Source organism: Muscardinus avellanarius, assembly GCF_963383645.1.
Source record: "Muscardinus avellanarius genome assembly, chromosome: 7".
Classification (NCBI taxonomy): domain Eukaryota; kingdom Metazoa; phylum Chordata; class Mammalia; order Rodentia; family Gliridae; genus Muscardinus; species Muscardinus avellanarius.
The window spans coordinates 61,423,764-61,439,728 of record NC_137793.1 but is presented as its reverse complement, the minus strand read 5'-3'; the positions used below and the strand labels follow the sequence as shown (position 1 = coordinate 61,439,728).

The following is a 15,965-nucleotide window of genomic DNA, read 5'->3' as shown; positions in this document are numbered from 1 at the left end:
AGTAGCATATGCTTGTAATCCCAGCATTCAAGAGGCTGAGACAAGAGGATCACACATGGCAGCTTCAGCTTCTTAGTGAGGCTCTTTGTAACTCAGTGAGACCCTGTTTCAAAATAAAGAATAAAAGAAAAATAGGGCTGGGGGTGTTGCTCGGAGGAACCCCTGGGTTCCATCCCCAGTACCAGGGGGGGGAAAAAAGAGCCACATAGGATTCAAATGCCTGATCTGGGCCTATAAGAAAACTTTGCAGAAGCCACCGAAGAGTTATCCTCTTTTCTATGTACCCACCTATTCTTCCTGGCCAAAGCATCAAAGATGAAATGAGAGTGCTTCCTCTTAATTAGGGTTTTTGTCCTATGGATCTTGAAGAATGAAGTCCAAGAACTAGCGAAGGGTATAGAAATATTAAAGTTTTATTAAATTAGGTAAAGATAGAGGACAAAGCAGCACCCCCCCCAGGGGTATGTCCCAGGAAGAGAGAGAGAGAGACCTTGAAGCCTTGGGGAGTGGACTTTTAAACCTTCTTGAGGCTATCTATCTGTTTTTTAGGATTGACCAGAATTGGGTTTGGGGGACCAATGACTTTTGCAAAGTTTCAATCCTTAGTTTGAATGATTATCTGTGGGCTGGTCAGGGCCTGATTCCCTGGTGCCCATGAGTCTCACCTTCCTGCTTGCCTCCTCCAACCTCACAGAAAGGGGGATGTAGATGGCTGCTTCAATTTGTTTTTTTCCCAGGTCCTCTGCCCTGCCTCATTATCATGTTTTCCCATGATAATAGGTTGCTCAAAATCTTGCCAAGTTGCTGAGGCTGTTCTCAAATCTGGGGTCTTCCTGTCTCAGCCTGGGATTACAGGTGTGTGCCACTGTGAGAATATAATTGTATCTTTTCTGTCAAAGGAGTAGTTTAAACTTAAACTACCATTTTATAATGTGGTAGGGACTTATATTCCTTTGCAAAATTAGCAACTCTTAAGAGATTGCTGGTGCTGACCCCTTCCCCCATCTTCCACTGTAGTTAAGGTAGAAATTTTAGGTAGAAAGGAGATGCATCTCTTGGCTCCTTGCCAAGAGAGCTCACCCTTCCTGTACAGAGTGAGCTGTGGAACCACCATTGTTAGTATGCAAGGGCCTGGAGTAGAAGAATTAATGAAGGTGTATAACATCCCATTGCACCAGAGAAAAGTCCCCTGAGGGGCCTGAGTGATGGTGGAAACTAATTTTGTTCATTTGCTAGTTTGAAAAGGGAGGACACTGAACAGGACTAGACCCATTTAACTCTGAGGTTCACAAAGGAACATTTTTAAGGAGTTTTGGCATGCTGCAGTTTGTGTCCTGTTTATGGGGTCCAAGGTACAGGCTTGCAAATCTGCCTTTTGGCAGAGCCAGATCGTGTGCTCCACTTCAGCCTGTTCATCTTAGGAATTAAAAACTTTAAATGCCATATTCACCAAATCTCAAAGAGGGGTCTAATGGCCATCCTCCACCTTTTAAATTTTTTTTCAAATGTCAGGGGCTGATTGCCCAATGAAATGGGTTGCCAACACCACAGATCCCACCTCAGTAAATGGATCTAAGCAAGTACAGAGGGTGAAAGCCTCATGGAACCTATTTAAGAAAAACAGCTGGGGTTTCATCTGGACCTTTGGTGATTTCTGTAAGTTTATCATAGTTAACCATCTTATGGGAAGCAGCCCGCATGCTGTCAAGGAGGCATAGGATCATATGGTCTCTCTTTTTCCTCACCCTTACTGTGTGGGGCTGGCTGGTAATCCCAGTGGGGATCTTCAGAAGATACCGTGGTTGCTCCAGTAGGGAGGGAAGGGTTAGTCAAATGGGCCTGGTCGGCCCATTCTCAGGTGGCCTTTAAGATATGATCCTGTTAATCAGGAGTTAAGGTAGAGGCTAAAATAACATGAAGATCCTGCTATGTGAGATCACATGCTTGTTCTACTGTTGGAATTCCTTAATAAAACCAGATAGACTGGTGGAAAAAGAACTGTTTTTTTTCAATTTGAGCAAGATCCAGGTGGGGAAAGGGACATGGATAAGGACCACACTCTCTACACCAGCCACCTCACGGAGTGGGGGTAAGAGTGGAGGGGGGCCTTGGAGTGGGTATGGTGACTTATGAGGGAAGGCGAGAGGAAGGTAAGTGTTGGTCCCTTAAGGTCCCTTAAGGTGGGGGAAAAAGGAGCGAATTAGGATTAGAGGCCGTCGGATGAGGCTCCGATGGTGGGTTGAGATCAGAGAGGGAGGGTAGGTGGGGGGAACCGGTGGCGAGGTGGTGGACTCCAGTGGTGAAGGGAGATTAGCTATAGAGTAGGGTGGTGGTCAGGCGGTGAGGAGAGATCCTGGGGATTAGGGGTGGAATTAGAAGATGGTGCCTATTGTTATGGTTGAAATGTGTTTGGTGTGTGAGGGGAGAAGTAATTCCCCCACCACAACCACACAAACAGGAAAACAGAAAAACCACAGATTCTTGTCCTAAGCTAAGAATAAATATGCATAGCTTGGACAGTTGCTGAAGATTTAAAGAAGTTTATTAAAAGATGAAAATACAGAGAACAGGAACAGCTCCATACTAGACTGGCATGGAGGGATGACTCGAATGAGTACACCAAAGGAATTACACGTGGACCCAGCCTTTTTTATACCCTTGATCTCCATCTTGTTCATGTAATTCTGACGTAGTGAATGTCCCTGTAAGGTATCTCCCCTTAACCTTGTAAGGTACCTCCCCCAACCAGGTGTGGCAAAGCGGCTCCTTTCCTGAAAGGCAAGGTCAAACCCTGCCCTATCCTCCCTAGATCATCATGTAGATCTCTTTAGAAAGCAGAAGTCCTAGCTCTCCTCTATTGACTTGGTGATTATTTTGATCTAGGTTAACTTACATTGGAATAACTGCCTGTTTTAGACAGAGATCAAGTCCTTGCACAGATCTGCCCCTCACCCATGTCTGCCACCATTTTGATACAACTATTTTTGAAATATCAATCATCTTCTTTTGAAATATATTAATAATAGAGCTTTCCCAAATCTTCCTAGGCCGTTCCCAATACTGGTACACCTATAACTCAGAATAGTCACAAGATGGCGACTGTGACTCGGCAGAATTAGAAAATGGGGTCGGAGGTTGGGTAGAATGGGCGGAAGTGTCCTGAGCCAGCAGAACCTGGGCAGTGGAACAGTGGGAACAAAGGGAGGGATGGGAGCACAAGACAAATAGGACCCGGACATAAGTGACTTCCAACCATTTACCAGACTGCTTATAAAAGTGGCTGAGATGGGTCAGGATATTGATATCCAGAATTTCATTTTCTGGCCATTGAGACCCATTATTCGATTTGTACTGAGGTTATACCATGTTACAGTAGAAGCAGAGGTTCTTAGGGTGTAAATCCTCCAATAATCCCAGGGTCTGGAGATTAGCAAGGGGACAACCCAGCAGGGACTGGGGATCTATTTTGGAATAGATCTGCGGGCAAGAACAAAGAACAGGAGATAGGGGTCCCCATTGTCTTGTTTAATGTCTGGGAACAGGGCCAAGAGGGAGGAGGGAGGGATGCCTCCACTCCCTTCTTAGGGCCAGAGGAGGATAACCTGGTTGTCTGGGACAACTCTGACATGGCTGCGCATTTAGACAAAGAGAGAAGCTAGAGGCAATGACCACAATCCCAGATCTATTCTATTTTTTATTTGGAAACAGGGTATGCAAAGTTGCTGAGAGCCTCACTAAGTTTCTGAGGCTGGCTTCGAACCTGTGATACTCGTGTCTCAGCCTCCCAAGTACTGGGATCACAAGTGAGTGCCACCATGCCTGGGTCAGGCCCACATGTTTAAATAAAAATAGGCTGGCCCAGGAAATTCCTGAGGCAATTAAAACCTGAGAGCTTCATATTTTGTCTCCAGAAAGATCCTCAAAAAGGTATGAGGATCCACAGCTACTCTATAGCTAATCTCCCTTCACCACCGGAGTCCACCTTCTCACCACCCGTTCCCCCCACCTACCCTCCCTCTCTGATCTCAACCCACCATCAGAGCCTCATCCAATGCCCTCTCATCCTAACTCGCTCCCTTTTTCCTTTTTCCTGGCTTCAGGTCTCTGCTCTTTGGGATTCTTATCTAAAAGCAATTCCCACCTTTTGTGAACCAGGAAGCTTCAAAAGAGGCAGCTATCCCATGTGACTTGGCCACCCCCACTCTAATAAGCCACATAAAAAAGTAGAGCTCTGAGCAATTTGGGGCCATTTTTGTCTTTTTCTTTCTTTCTTTTTTTTTTTTTTTTTTGAGCCATTTTGCCATTTTTTTTCTTTGAGCCATTTTCTTTGCCATATCTAGGTAATTTGAGGGTAGCTCTTGGTCTCTCTCCTCATAGATGTTTTCATGCTTTTGAGAAGGCCAGATTTCCTCTGAACGTGTATCTTGTCTTTACTTGAATGAAAAACTCTGACTTTATCTCTGCCAGGAAAATGTTGAATTTTTTTTATTTTTTATTTTTATTTTTATTTTATGCCATAGAAGCTGAGAACCCACAGAAGTCATTGTGTTTTTCTGTGACAGATGTTAGGTGTGCTCTCTCACATACCTGAGAGAAACCTTTTTTGCAAGAGAAAAAAAAAGTAAAATCACCTTGCCAAGCAATTTTTAACCACTTGTCTTTTCTTAATGCCCCAAAAAGTTACATCTAACACCACCATGCCCAGTGGGTTGGTTGGTTGGTTGGCTTTGGTCGCATGGATGGAGCTTGTCTAGCTACAGTGCTTATTCACTTGATAAAATTAGAAATGTCAATTAAAGTTTCAGGAGAGATCCATAGGGGTACAGAGTAGACCTGCTTTATTTCCCAGTCTTCAAATGTCAGCATGACCTTCTGAATGATGAGGTAGAATAGAAGAAATAAAGTTTTAGGTAGAAATGAGACAAAGTTGGGAAAGAAATGTTATGGTTTTGAGAATATGTTATGGTTTGGGGAAACTGTCCCTGGGGACCCCTGTTAGGGTCCCGGACACAATTTCCCTCAAACCACAAGATAAAAAGATAAAAATGTGCGGGTTCTTGTCCTGAGCTAAGGATAAATAAACATTAGATTCTTGCTAAAGATTTAAAGAAGTTTATTAAAAAGGTAGAAATACAGAAGATAGTTACAGCCCCATGCCATTCAGAAGTGGTGGGGGCGGGGGGTTCGAACGAAATCACCAAAAATCCCTGCATGCCAAGTGTTCTTATCCCAACCAAGTCTGTGTCAGGTCCTTTGATATGTAGATATTCTGCCCTATCTCTAACCCAGGTATTCTGCTCTGTCTCCAACCCAGCCAGATTCGCCCCTTCTGAGGCAGGGGACAGCTCTGTCTCAGGCACAGACCCCCACACATTTTGTTACACTCCAAAATGTGTTAAGTTGCTTCTCCAGAACCTGGGATTTCCTCACATCCTTGAGGAACCTTGCCTCTCTTTAGAAATGTAAAAAGGCCCTTTTTCCTATATCTCCTGACTTTCTTTAGTACCAAAGATATATTTAAAATTGGAAATCTTTCACAATACTGATACATTAATACATCTTGAAACCTCTTCCCAATACTAATACAAGAAAGGAGATCATAGTTTGTCTTAGGCAGATGCTTAGGCCCACACTAATGACAATGACTTCTTTTTTCCTGTAGGCTACCCGCATTTTTTTTTTTTTTTTTTGAGGTACTGGAGATGGAACCCAGGGGCATTCTCCCTCCAAGCTACACCCCAACCCAATTTTTATTCTTTATTTTTTTTTAAACAGGGTCTCACTGAGTTGCAAAGGGCCTCACTAAATAGCTGAGTGCGACAGACTGGCTCAGCTTGGGCAATAAATCCGGGCACTGAGTCCGCTCGGGACCGAGATTCTCAGAAAGGTGGGCAAAGGCTTCAGTTGTAGTTCTGCAGAGACTTCTCTACAGCAATTTTTCCCTTTTTATGAAATAAACTCCTTTAAGTTTCTGTCTACGACACTGAAAGTAGAGATTCCTCTCCAGGAAAAATCTGAAATGATTAACATGGACAACTGCCTCTTGTGAAATTGACACTTTATTACAAGAACCCAGGAAAATTTATATTCTTTCACCAGTGAGATTAATAGTAAAAAAAAAAAAAAGAAGTGTAATCACCACAAAACAATAGTGAAGGACATGTAAACAAGGTAAAAAGATACTAGTCCGGCATTCAAGATTAGCTCTGGATCCTGTGACCAAATCCAGCCCCCTGCCCTTGCAGACAGGCGGCTCTAAAGGGCAAATTCCAGAAGGCACAGGCAATGCCCAGGGCTTGGAGAATTTGGCCTCTCATGGAATCTCCTTTAACTCTTTTCAGAACTTTCCATTCCTAGGGCTTAGTCCATATGGCTGGCATGGGGAGATATGGCGATCCAAAGGGCTGCGATGGAGGTCTGCCAGGTTTTGTCTGCAGTACCATCTAAAGTCTGAAAGCTTAAACAAGTTCACAACACAGTTTAGCAGATAAACACCAAAAAGTAACATGAAGTTTTTAGATTTAATTGTCAGATGTACTTCTCTAGCTGCTGAGCACTTTTCCTCAAATGATAGGCTTATTAGAAGCCTATTCCTCTTTTAATGATCCATTTTCCTACCACAAACCTTCTGCAACTTCCTTTTAATTTTTCTGATTACCCTAATTCTCTCTTTCCCATTTGGGACAATCTTAGGATAAACTCTCTTCATACAAAAATGCTTTCTTATTCTCACCATATTTCCTTTCTTCACACCTGCACATTTATTATATCTGTCCTTTGTTCTGACATTCATTTCTTAACCACGTGGTGCCTCCCTGTCTCGAGTAGTGCACATACTGGGTGTAAAGGTCAAGAATATTCCTAGCCTTCAGGCTCTATTGTATTGGACAGTATTGGCTGCTCATCAGCTAGGCTGCTTTGAAGTCACACACAAAGTTTATCTTCTCTGTATCTAGGCCGGATCACAAGGAGCGGGGGTAAACAGAGGCACCGGTTGCCTCCCTTGCAAGTTTTTAGGGCTAATGACTTCAGCTGACTCTTAAGGCTTTTACTATAGGTTAATGATTAGAATGAAGGTCAGAGATAGAGAGGAATTCTGCATTTGTAATTGCTGTAGCTGGAATGCTACCATAGCATCTGAATTCTGACGAGATTTTATTACTGTTTGAGCAAAGCTGAGGGCATTTAAAGGCTCAGACAAATTACTAGAAAATTTATTTTCCACGGACTCAGTTTCTCCCACAGTCCTGATCTTACATCACTGGAGCAATTCCTGTGGAAAGTTAAAAGAATCATTACCAAAAGAATAATAGTTATGAAAGAATATCTAAGAGTGGGGGTATACTCTGGCCAGAGACAACGCTCCCCCTCGGGGCACTGCTTTCTTTAAACAATCAGCCAATTATGCGAGTGAAGAGGAAGCAGAGGTGGCAGCTGAGGGTGTTCATGAACTGCAATCCTCCTGTCTCAGCCTCCTGAATGCTGGGATTACAAGCCTACGCCACCATGCCTGGCTGGCTGCCCACACTTTTAATCACAATGCTCCCTTTCCTCACCTGGGATTCCTAGTAAACAAAGAGTCCTGAAGGAGGAGGATACCAGCCACCACTCCCCATTGCCATGGGAACCCGAAAGTTAAGAGGAAGTCCAGACCTCCACTATGGGACCCCACCTACCAGCTCATATAAGTTCTAAAAAAGAAATGAAAAAGTGACAAAGACCCCCCTTTTTACTTTTTTGATCTTGCTCAGACACCATCCACCCCTTAAGATGGCTTCCCTTTCCACTCGAATCCCTTGTTTTTTCTAATTAAAAACTTTACCTTTATCTCTGACTGGTGAGTGCTGAAATTCTTTTCACCACAGAAGCCAAGAACCCATAGGAATTGTGTTTTCCATGACATGAAGATGTGGTGCCTTGCCTAAATGTGGAAAAGGGGCGCTGCGCAGCACATTACAAAGGGGTAGGGGTGAGGTAGGATGGAAGAAATAAAAGAAATGGGTAAAAGGGAGACAAATGGAAAGGAAAGAGGGGCTGTAACTTTAAATCTAAAAACTCCATGATCACCCTTTCCTTTACTCTGAAGGCCTGTTTTTCTCCAAGCCTGCATTCATAAAAAGCTCCAGTAAATGTTAGGGCACTCTGAGTCCAGTTCATTGGAGCCTACATGTTTTGTTAGCTTACAGATGTATTTTTAGACTGGTAAAAAAAAAGTATCAAGAAAGACTTGTTATAGCCCCAGTGTCATCCATCAACCATATGACATCAGCCTTGTAAGAATATAATTGTAGCTTTTCTATCAAAGGAGTAGTTTAAACTTAAACTATCATTTTGTAATCTGGTAGGGACTTACATTCCTTCACAAAATTAGCATCTCTTAAGTTATTGCAGGTGCTGACCCTCCCCCCACTATCTTCTGCTGTAGCTGACCAGAAAAATGTGAAGCTGTAACTCTCACCAATCGGAGTTCAGCACAGAAGGAGCTGAACAGGGGTATAAGACCCACCTGGTTCTTTGTTAGGTGTGCTTTCTTGCATATCAGGGAGTACCTTTTTTTTGAAAAGAAAAAAAAGTATAATTGCCTTACCAAGCATTTTTTGAACATGCCTTTTCTTGTCACCATGAAAAGTTGTTTCTAACAGCCTGAAGTGTTATGGTTTGGTGCCCTTAGAAAGAGGGAAAGCTAGAGCTTAGAGTAAAGCACCACGCCACAGAGTGACACAGTGGGACGACCCAAAACAAAGTCAGCCCTGCGTGGGCGCCAAATATGTTACAGTGAAATATGTTGTGGTGTGTGAGGGGAGAAATAATTCCCCCAACACAACCACACAAACAGAAAAACAAAAAAATGGGTTCTTGTCCTGAGCTAAGGATAAGTGTACATACCTCGAACACTTGCTGAAGATTTAAAGAAGTTTATTAAAAAGATAGAAATACAGAAAATAGTTACAGCCCCATGCCAGAATGGCATGGGGGGAGGGTGGTCCAAGCCAATTCACCACCCCCCCAAGATACAGCACATGGACAGGACTTTTTATACCCATGACCTCCATCTTGTTTACGTAATACTGACTAGTGAACGTCCCTGTAAGGTACCTCCCCCAGCAAGGTGTGGGGAGGTATCTCCTTTCATGAAGGACAAGGTCAACCCCCTGCTCCATCCTCCCTAGACTATCATGTAGATTTGTCTTTAGAAAGAGGAAGCCCTAGCTCTCCTCTGTTGACTTGTAATTACTTTTAGTGACATTAATTTACATTGGAATAGCTGCCTTCTTTTAGGCAGAAATCAAGTCCTTTCTTTACCCAGGCCTGCCACCATTTTGACACAATTATTTTTGAAATATATTAATAATCAGCTTTCTCAAATCTTCCTAGGCCATTCCCAATACTGGTACATGAAGGTTCTGAGAACTGGACTTCCATTCTGCTCTGTACTCTTTGAGCAGAGGACCTGGGCTTAGTCCCTCCTTGCGCCTATCATCTACCAAGTTTCCTTTAAAAGAAGAGCCATGCCAGGCGTGGTGGCTCACACTTGTTATCCCCACGCTTGGGAGGCAGAGACAGGAGGATCGCGCAGATTCGAAGCCAGCCACGCGTGCTGGATTAGGAGACCAAGTTTCCAAATAAAAATGTAAAAATAGGTCTGGGAGTGTAGCCCAGAAGTAGAAGGGCTTCCAGGAACCCCAAATACCACCAAAAATAAAATAAAATAAAATAAAATAAAATAAAATAAAATAAAATAAAGGGCCAGTCTCTGAGTCTTCTTGTACCAGTATTAGGAATGGCCTAGGGAGATTTGAGAAAGAAGCTCTCATTATTAACATATATATTTCAAAAATTGGGTCACAGAAGATGAAGTTCAGAGTTGTAAGAGGAAAGGGAAAGTCAGGACTTGGTTACTACCAGGAATCAGGCAGCTATTATAATGTAAAGTATCCTCACTAAAAGTAATTAGCAAATGGGAAGAGGAGTGAGCTAGGACATTCTCATTCTAATACAGGTTTCCATAATAACTGATATCTAGTAAAGAGGATGGAAGGAAGGAATTGACCTTCCTGAAAGGAGAGACCTGGGTGTAAACCAAGAGTTAGGCAGGAAAATTAAGGGGATGGACTTTACCTATGCCATAAAATTACATAGGAGAACAAGATGGAGGATGTCGTATCTATAAAAACTGTTCTGTGTTTTGTAGTTCGGTGACTTTGTTTGGGCAACCCCCTCATGCTATTCCTGGGTAACATAAGGCTGGAACTGTCTTCTGTATTTCTATCTTTTTAATAAACTCATTTAAATCTTCAGCAAGGGTCCTGACCAGTGTACATCTGTCCTGAGTTGGGACAAGAACCCGTAGTTATGGGGAATAACCTCTCGGGGCCTAATTGGGTCCCCGGGGACAGTTCTCCCAAACGGTAACACTTATTCCCAAACCATAACACTCTCACTCTGGCAATGGCCCATGTTCTCCCTTGAGTATGTATCTCTTGCTTTCCTGAATAAACCTGTCTGTGGCTTTACTCTTTGTCTTAGAAATTCCTTTCCATCCTCTGTCTGTGCCATGACAGAAGATAAGATAAAGGCCATTGCTATTATACTAAGTAAAGAATAAAAAATGATTTTATTCATAAATCAAATATTTATGCAAGAGAGTGGCAAGAAAACAAGGGGGGGAAGCTTTTATAGAAATCTTAAACCATATTTTATTCCATTTGAGGCCCTAAGAAACAGTTCAGTAACTTGTTTTTTAATTACATACTGTGATAGAACCACCAATCAATGGACTTGGTTGTGTGTGTTTTACAGGGAATTGAACTCAGGGGCATTCTACCTCTGAGCTATACCCTGTTATGGTTTGAGATGATATGGTTTTGGGAAAACTGTCCCCGAGGACCTCTGTTAGGGTTCCGGACACAATTTCCCTCAAAACACACACACAAAAAAACCCAAAACAAAAAAAACAGAAAAACTGCGTGTTCTTGTCCTGAGCTAAGGGTAAAGACACATTAGCCCAGACTCTTGCTGAAGATTTAAAGAAGTTTATTAAAAAGCAAGAAGTACAGAAGACAGTTAAAGCCCCATGCCACTCAGAAATGGCACGGGGCGGGGGCCGGGGGCGGCAATTCGAACAAATTCACCAAAGATACAACATGTGGACCCGGCTTTTTTATACACATGACCTCCATCTTGTTCATGTAATTCTGACATAGTCCCCTTATTTCCCTGCCAAGGTGGGGCCCAAGTGTCCTTTCCGCCTAGGTCTCTTTTCATGAAGGTCATGATCATAGGTCAGGTCGACCCCCTCCTCCCATCCTAGCTAGATTATCTAATTATTACGTAGATCTGTCTTTAGACAGAGAAAGTCCAGTTTCCCTCTCCTATCAACTTGCTAATTACTTTTAGCTAAGTCAATCTAAGTTTCAATAGCTGTTTGATTCCTGACAGAAACCAAGTTTTTCTCTCTCCAGGTCTGCTATTTTGACAGAATCATTTTTGAAATATATCTATTAATAATCAGAGCTTTCTCAAATCTTCCTAAGCCATTCCCAATATTGGCACATACCCCCAGATCTTTTTATTTTTAAATTGTCTCACTAAGTTGCTGAGACTGGTATCAAACCTACTATCTTCATGTCTCAACCTCCCAAGTAATGGGATTATAGGCATGTGACACTGTGATGGACTAAGCTTGATTTTTTAAAGTGCACTTAACAAAAATGTTTTCTTTAATTTTTCTTTCTTTAATAGGCCAAATATGTTCTTTAGAAGTCCTTCAGGCTCAGTAGTCTTTGCATGAAAGCATTTAGAACATAAAAAAGGAAGCCCTCCAGACATGACTAATTGTAATAATAGAACACATAAGAGATCTGTCTAAGAAATAAAGAACTAGGCAATAAAATAAAATAAAAACAAAATAAAGAAATTCAGTGCTTCTTTTTCATATTGTCAAAGGCATCCTGAGTCTTAATAATCCATGTTTAGTGTGCAGGATAAAAATATTTTTTCCTTTTATTCATCTTGTGACAATATTGGAGAATTGCTCTGGAATTAATTTACCATATGTAAAAAGCACTCAGGCAGGGAGGGGCGGGCTGTTATATTGCCTTTCTCTCTTGCCCCTTTGTTCTAATGACAACCCATAGTAAGAATGTAAAGGAAATTAAGGCCTGTAGCCATAAAAGCCCTAGAGACAATTAAGAAGTGCTCAGTGTCTCTGTTTACCTCCTCTCCATCTGGCCTGGGTGTAGGAAAGGTAAACTCCATGTGCTGCTTCAAAGCACCCATAGTTGATGAGCAACCAATACTGCCTTATACAATAGAGGCGGAAGCCAGGTCTGCTACTGACCATGCACATAGTAAGTGCACTGCTTGGAGGCAAAGAGGCAGCACCTGGCAAAAAAAAAAAAAAAAAAAAAGTTACTAGCCCATTGCCTTGGTAATGCTGATTAAGAACATACCAAGATCGTGCAAGTTCGAAGTCATCCTCACTGGCTTAAGAGACACTGTTTCCAAATAATATATATATATGGGTCTGGGAGTGTTGCCTGGAGGTAGAAGGGTTCCCAGGAACCCCAGTACCACCAAAAAAATTTAAAAAATAAAAAAATACCAAGATAAAATCTATTTAAAAGCCCCGAATGGGGGTAAGTGCCAATTTCATGTTCTCCAGTGTCCCCCAGGCATGCTGATTTTCTTCTCTTCCCTTTCTACTTCCTGCTGATTAGAACAGACTTGTTGAAGCTGCACGAAGCTGTCTATTAGTTTTAATTTTTCTATTCAACAAATCCTATTTGAATAAAGGGAAAAGAGCCCACAGTGCCATCACAACCTTAATATATCTTAGGTTTGTTGTAACAATAGACAAGAGTAACAAGGGAAAAGCAAACACAGACATTTATTAGCATCTACACTGGAGACACCTGAAGAAGAGTAAATCTTAAAGAGCTGGCTCATGTAGCATCTTCAGTAAAGAACAGTGAGTTGTAGAAGTGGTGAGACCAAGGAAGAGGGTCTTGAGGCTCCAGGGCGATACCTTGCAGGCTGGTGAATACCTGTGAGTGCTTTGTGTAGAGTTTTCTGGGGCTGTCTCCAGGGTGGTAAGTATCTATATAAATTGTCTATGGAGATTCTTCCTGGTAGAGAGGCGAGGGCTATGCCTTTGTAAACATATGTCCTGCTTTTAGACAAATAGAGGGAGAGCAAAGAGTTTTTCTTGTATTACTTCCTCTCAAGGTTGAAATAATCCTTATGCAAAATGGGGCCTATTTTGGAGCAGTATATTCTGGTCTCCCACAAGTCTAAACAGAGACCTATGGATAAACGACATTGTCACTAACACTAACAGTAAGCTATCCACTGGACTGACTGAGGGGGGATGAAAATTAATATATGAATACACGTAAACATTTACTTTCATTCCTTTTTGAATGTTTGTTCATTTACTTGGAACTCTATATCTAAATTCGAAACTTTTGGCAAAAGATGAGAAGTTTTTGTTTTTTTTTTAAGAGAAATGGCAATCCCACCATGGTCATGCATGAGATGAAAGAGGAGACACTGACCTGCTACAGGACCTTGACTATACACTGCAGGACTGGAACTTGCTCAGCAGCATATTGGCATGAAGCTTTATTTATACTACACCTATCACAACCAGGAGCACCTGCCTCTGAGCTACACCCCAGACCTTTTTATCTTTTATCTTGAAACAGTGTCTCACTAAATTGCTGAGGCTGACCTTGTACTTGGATTACAGGCATGTACCACTGTGCCGGGCTAGCAACAGTCTCTTGATTCAGATAAAGGTAAGGAATTGATTTTCATCCTAGAATTATCTCTTTTATAAATTTAATTTGGTCATAGGACATGACTCAATAGGACACAACACTACAGAGAATTCAAGGAATTCTAGCTATTTTGCATATTTGTATGAGACAAAGTTATTTTTACAGTGAAGTGTCTTGAGAAACATTGTGTGTGCTTTGGCAAACAGAGTCATTTAAAAATGTATCCAAAATAAAATGTCCCATACATTAGAAGACCATGGCGCCAGACACCCATCTTGTGCCGCAAGTGGTTTCCATTATGTAAAGCACCCATTGAATTAAAAGAATTTGTCCTGCTCTGTCACATGTGGAGGCCCGAGAGCCTGTGGGCAATTCAGCTTTCCTGCTGGCCACAGAGGTTCTGTTGACATCACATAGAATGGTGCTTGCAGAGCAATCCGTAAGGGAGGTCCAAATGTGGCATCAGACCCAAGGACCCAGCGCTCGTTCCTATAAAGGACGCACTTGGATGACATCAGCCTTGGCCCCGTGGGCTCTGTGGCCATCATCGACGGAGAGGGACTCATTGCTGGTAATGATGAAGACGACGGATGAAGAGTTGAACGTCACTCTCTTCTTCGGCCTGCCCCCAGCTTTCTGTGACGTGACAATAGGCCTGACCTGCATCTCCCTCCCAGCTGCGGGTCGGTCCTCCGCAGGCTGCTGACCCCTGAGCAGCTGGAAACACAGCAACTGTGACAGGGATCTTCGGAACTGCGCGGGGAGAGAGTGGATCATTAGATATGAACTCAGTCTTTGATCCAGATTCATATTCAAGAAGATTAGGGGAGCTTCGTCTGGGTTGCTTTTGTGAGTTGGTGCTGGGTAGAGTTAAATGGTGGTCCTCCAGTCTGCCCGAGCCACTTCAGAATTCTATGCCTTTTATTCACATCACTCTTATTAACTAGACTATACAGGATTATTTTAGTAGTCTATACTCTCCATAGCTTCAGTATGTGTGCACAGTCTCTGAAGGCAGCTTTATCTGTCTAAGGGATTTTGAGCACAAACTTACCCATGAATATCCAGTGAGTAGATATTTACTAAGTGGCAGAAACTGTACTACCACCTAGAGGGGCTATAAGCAGCAAAGGCAGGTAGAGAAAGACAGAGCTAACACTTTAATTAGGTGGAGTATGTTTTCCTATTGGAATTATTAATAAGCTGAGTGTGGGGGCTCACACCTATAATCACAGTACTCAGGAGGCTGAGACAGGAGGGTCACAGGTTTGTGGATAGCCTCAGCAACCTAGTGAGATGCTGAGCAACTGTTTCAAAATAAAAAAAATAAGCTGGGTGTGATGGCTCACATTTGAATCATCAGTACCACAAAAATAAAATAAAATAAAATAAAATGAAACAGGACTATAGGTGTAACTCAGAGGTAGAAGTCTCCTGGATTCCATCCCCAGTACCACAAACTAAAAAATAAAAAAAGAAAAGAAAGAAAAAAGAAAGAAAGAAAAAATCCAGAGTTATTAATAGCTGCATTGATTTCTGTCTTTGAGCCTCTTCAATATGTGCAAGCTAGTGTTTAATTTATATTTACATTTAAAAATACTTACTTGTTTGAGTATTTATTCACCAAATAATTTTTTGGAAAACCAGGTTCAATGCTGAAGACATTCTATTATAAGCATTAAATAGAGCATGTATTCTAAAAGCTGCTTTCTCAAATACATGGTAATTCTTGTGGACAAGAACTCTTTTCTGCTTGTTTCTGCGGGTCTGTTGTCTAATTCAAGTGTGTTTCTGGGGACATTGTGCACAATTAGAAGCTTGTTAAAAATGCAAAATATTGAGCAAAGGACCCACTAAATACCTATTTGGAGGAGGCACCGGAGATTGAACTCAGGTATGCCCTACCACTGAGCTACACCCCCAAGCCATTTTTATTTTTTATTTTGAAACAGGGCTTTTCTAAAGCTGAGGCCCCACTAAGTTGCTGAGATTGGCCTCGAAACTGTGAGCCTCCTGGTAGATCTTAGAATGATTCTTTTCTTTTCAAATATTCTTGTCTTCCTGAACTGCATAAAGTTTTTAAAAAAAAGTTTTTGTACTATTCATTGAACCCAAGATCATTTTATCTCTGAGTTATGCCCCTAGCCCCATTTTATTTGTCATTTCAAAACTTGCTAAGTTGCT

At 42.0% G+C, this 15,965-nt stretch overlaps 1 protein-coding gene across 1 annotated transcript in view; it reads right to left on the bottom strand.

Annotated features, from left to right (window-relative positions):
* Nucleotides 1-14,270: 14,270 nt before the first annotated feature.
* OPN3 (opsin 3) overlaps nt 14,271-15,965 on the bottom strand; it is a gene marked incomplete at both ends in the record, with an annotated part of 33,601 nt that continues 31,906 nt past the window's right edge. The window contains one exon of the mRNA XM_080698554.1: nt 14,271-14,534. Within this exon, the coding sequence (XP_080554680.1) occupies nt 14,271-14,534 (264 nt within the window). The remainder of the gene's footprint in view (nt 14,535-15,965) is intronic.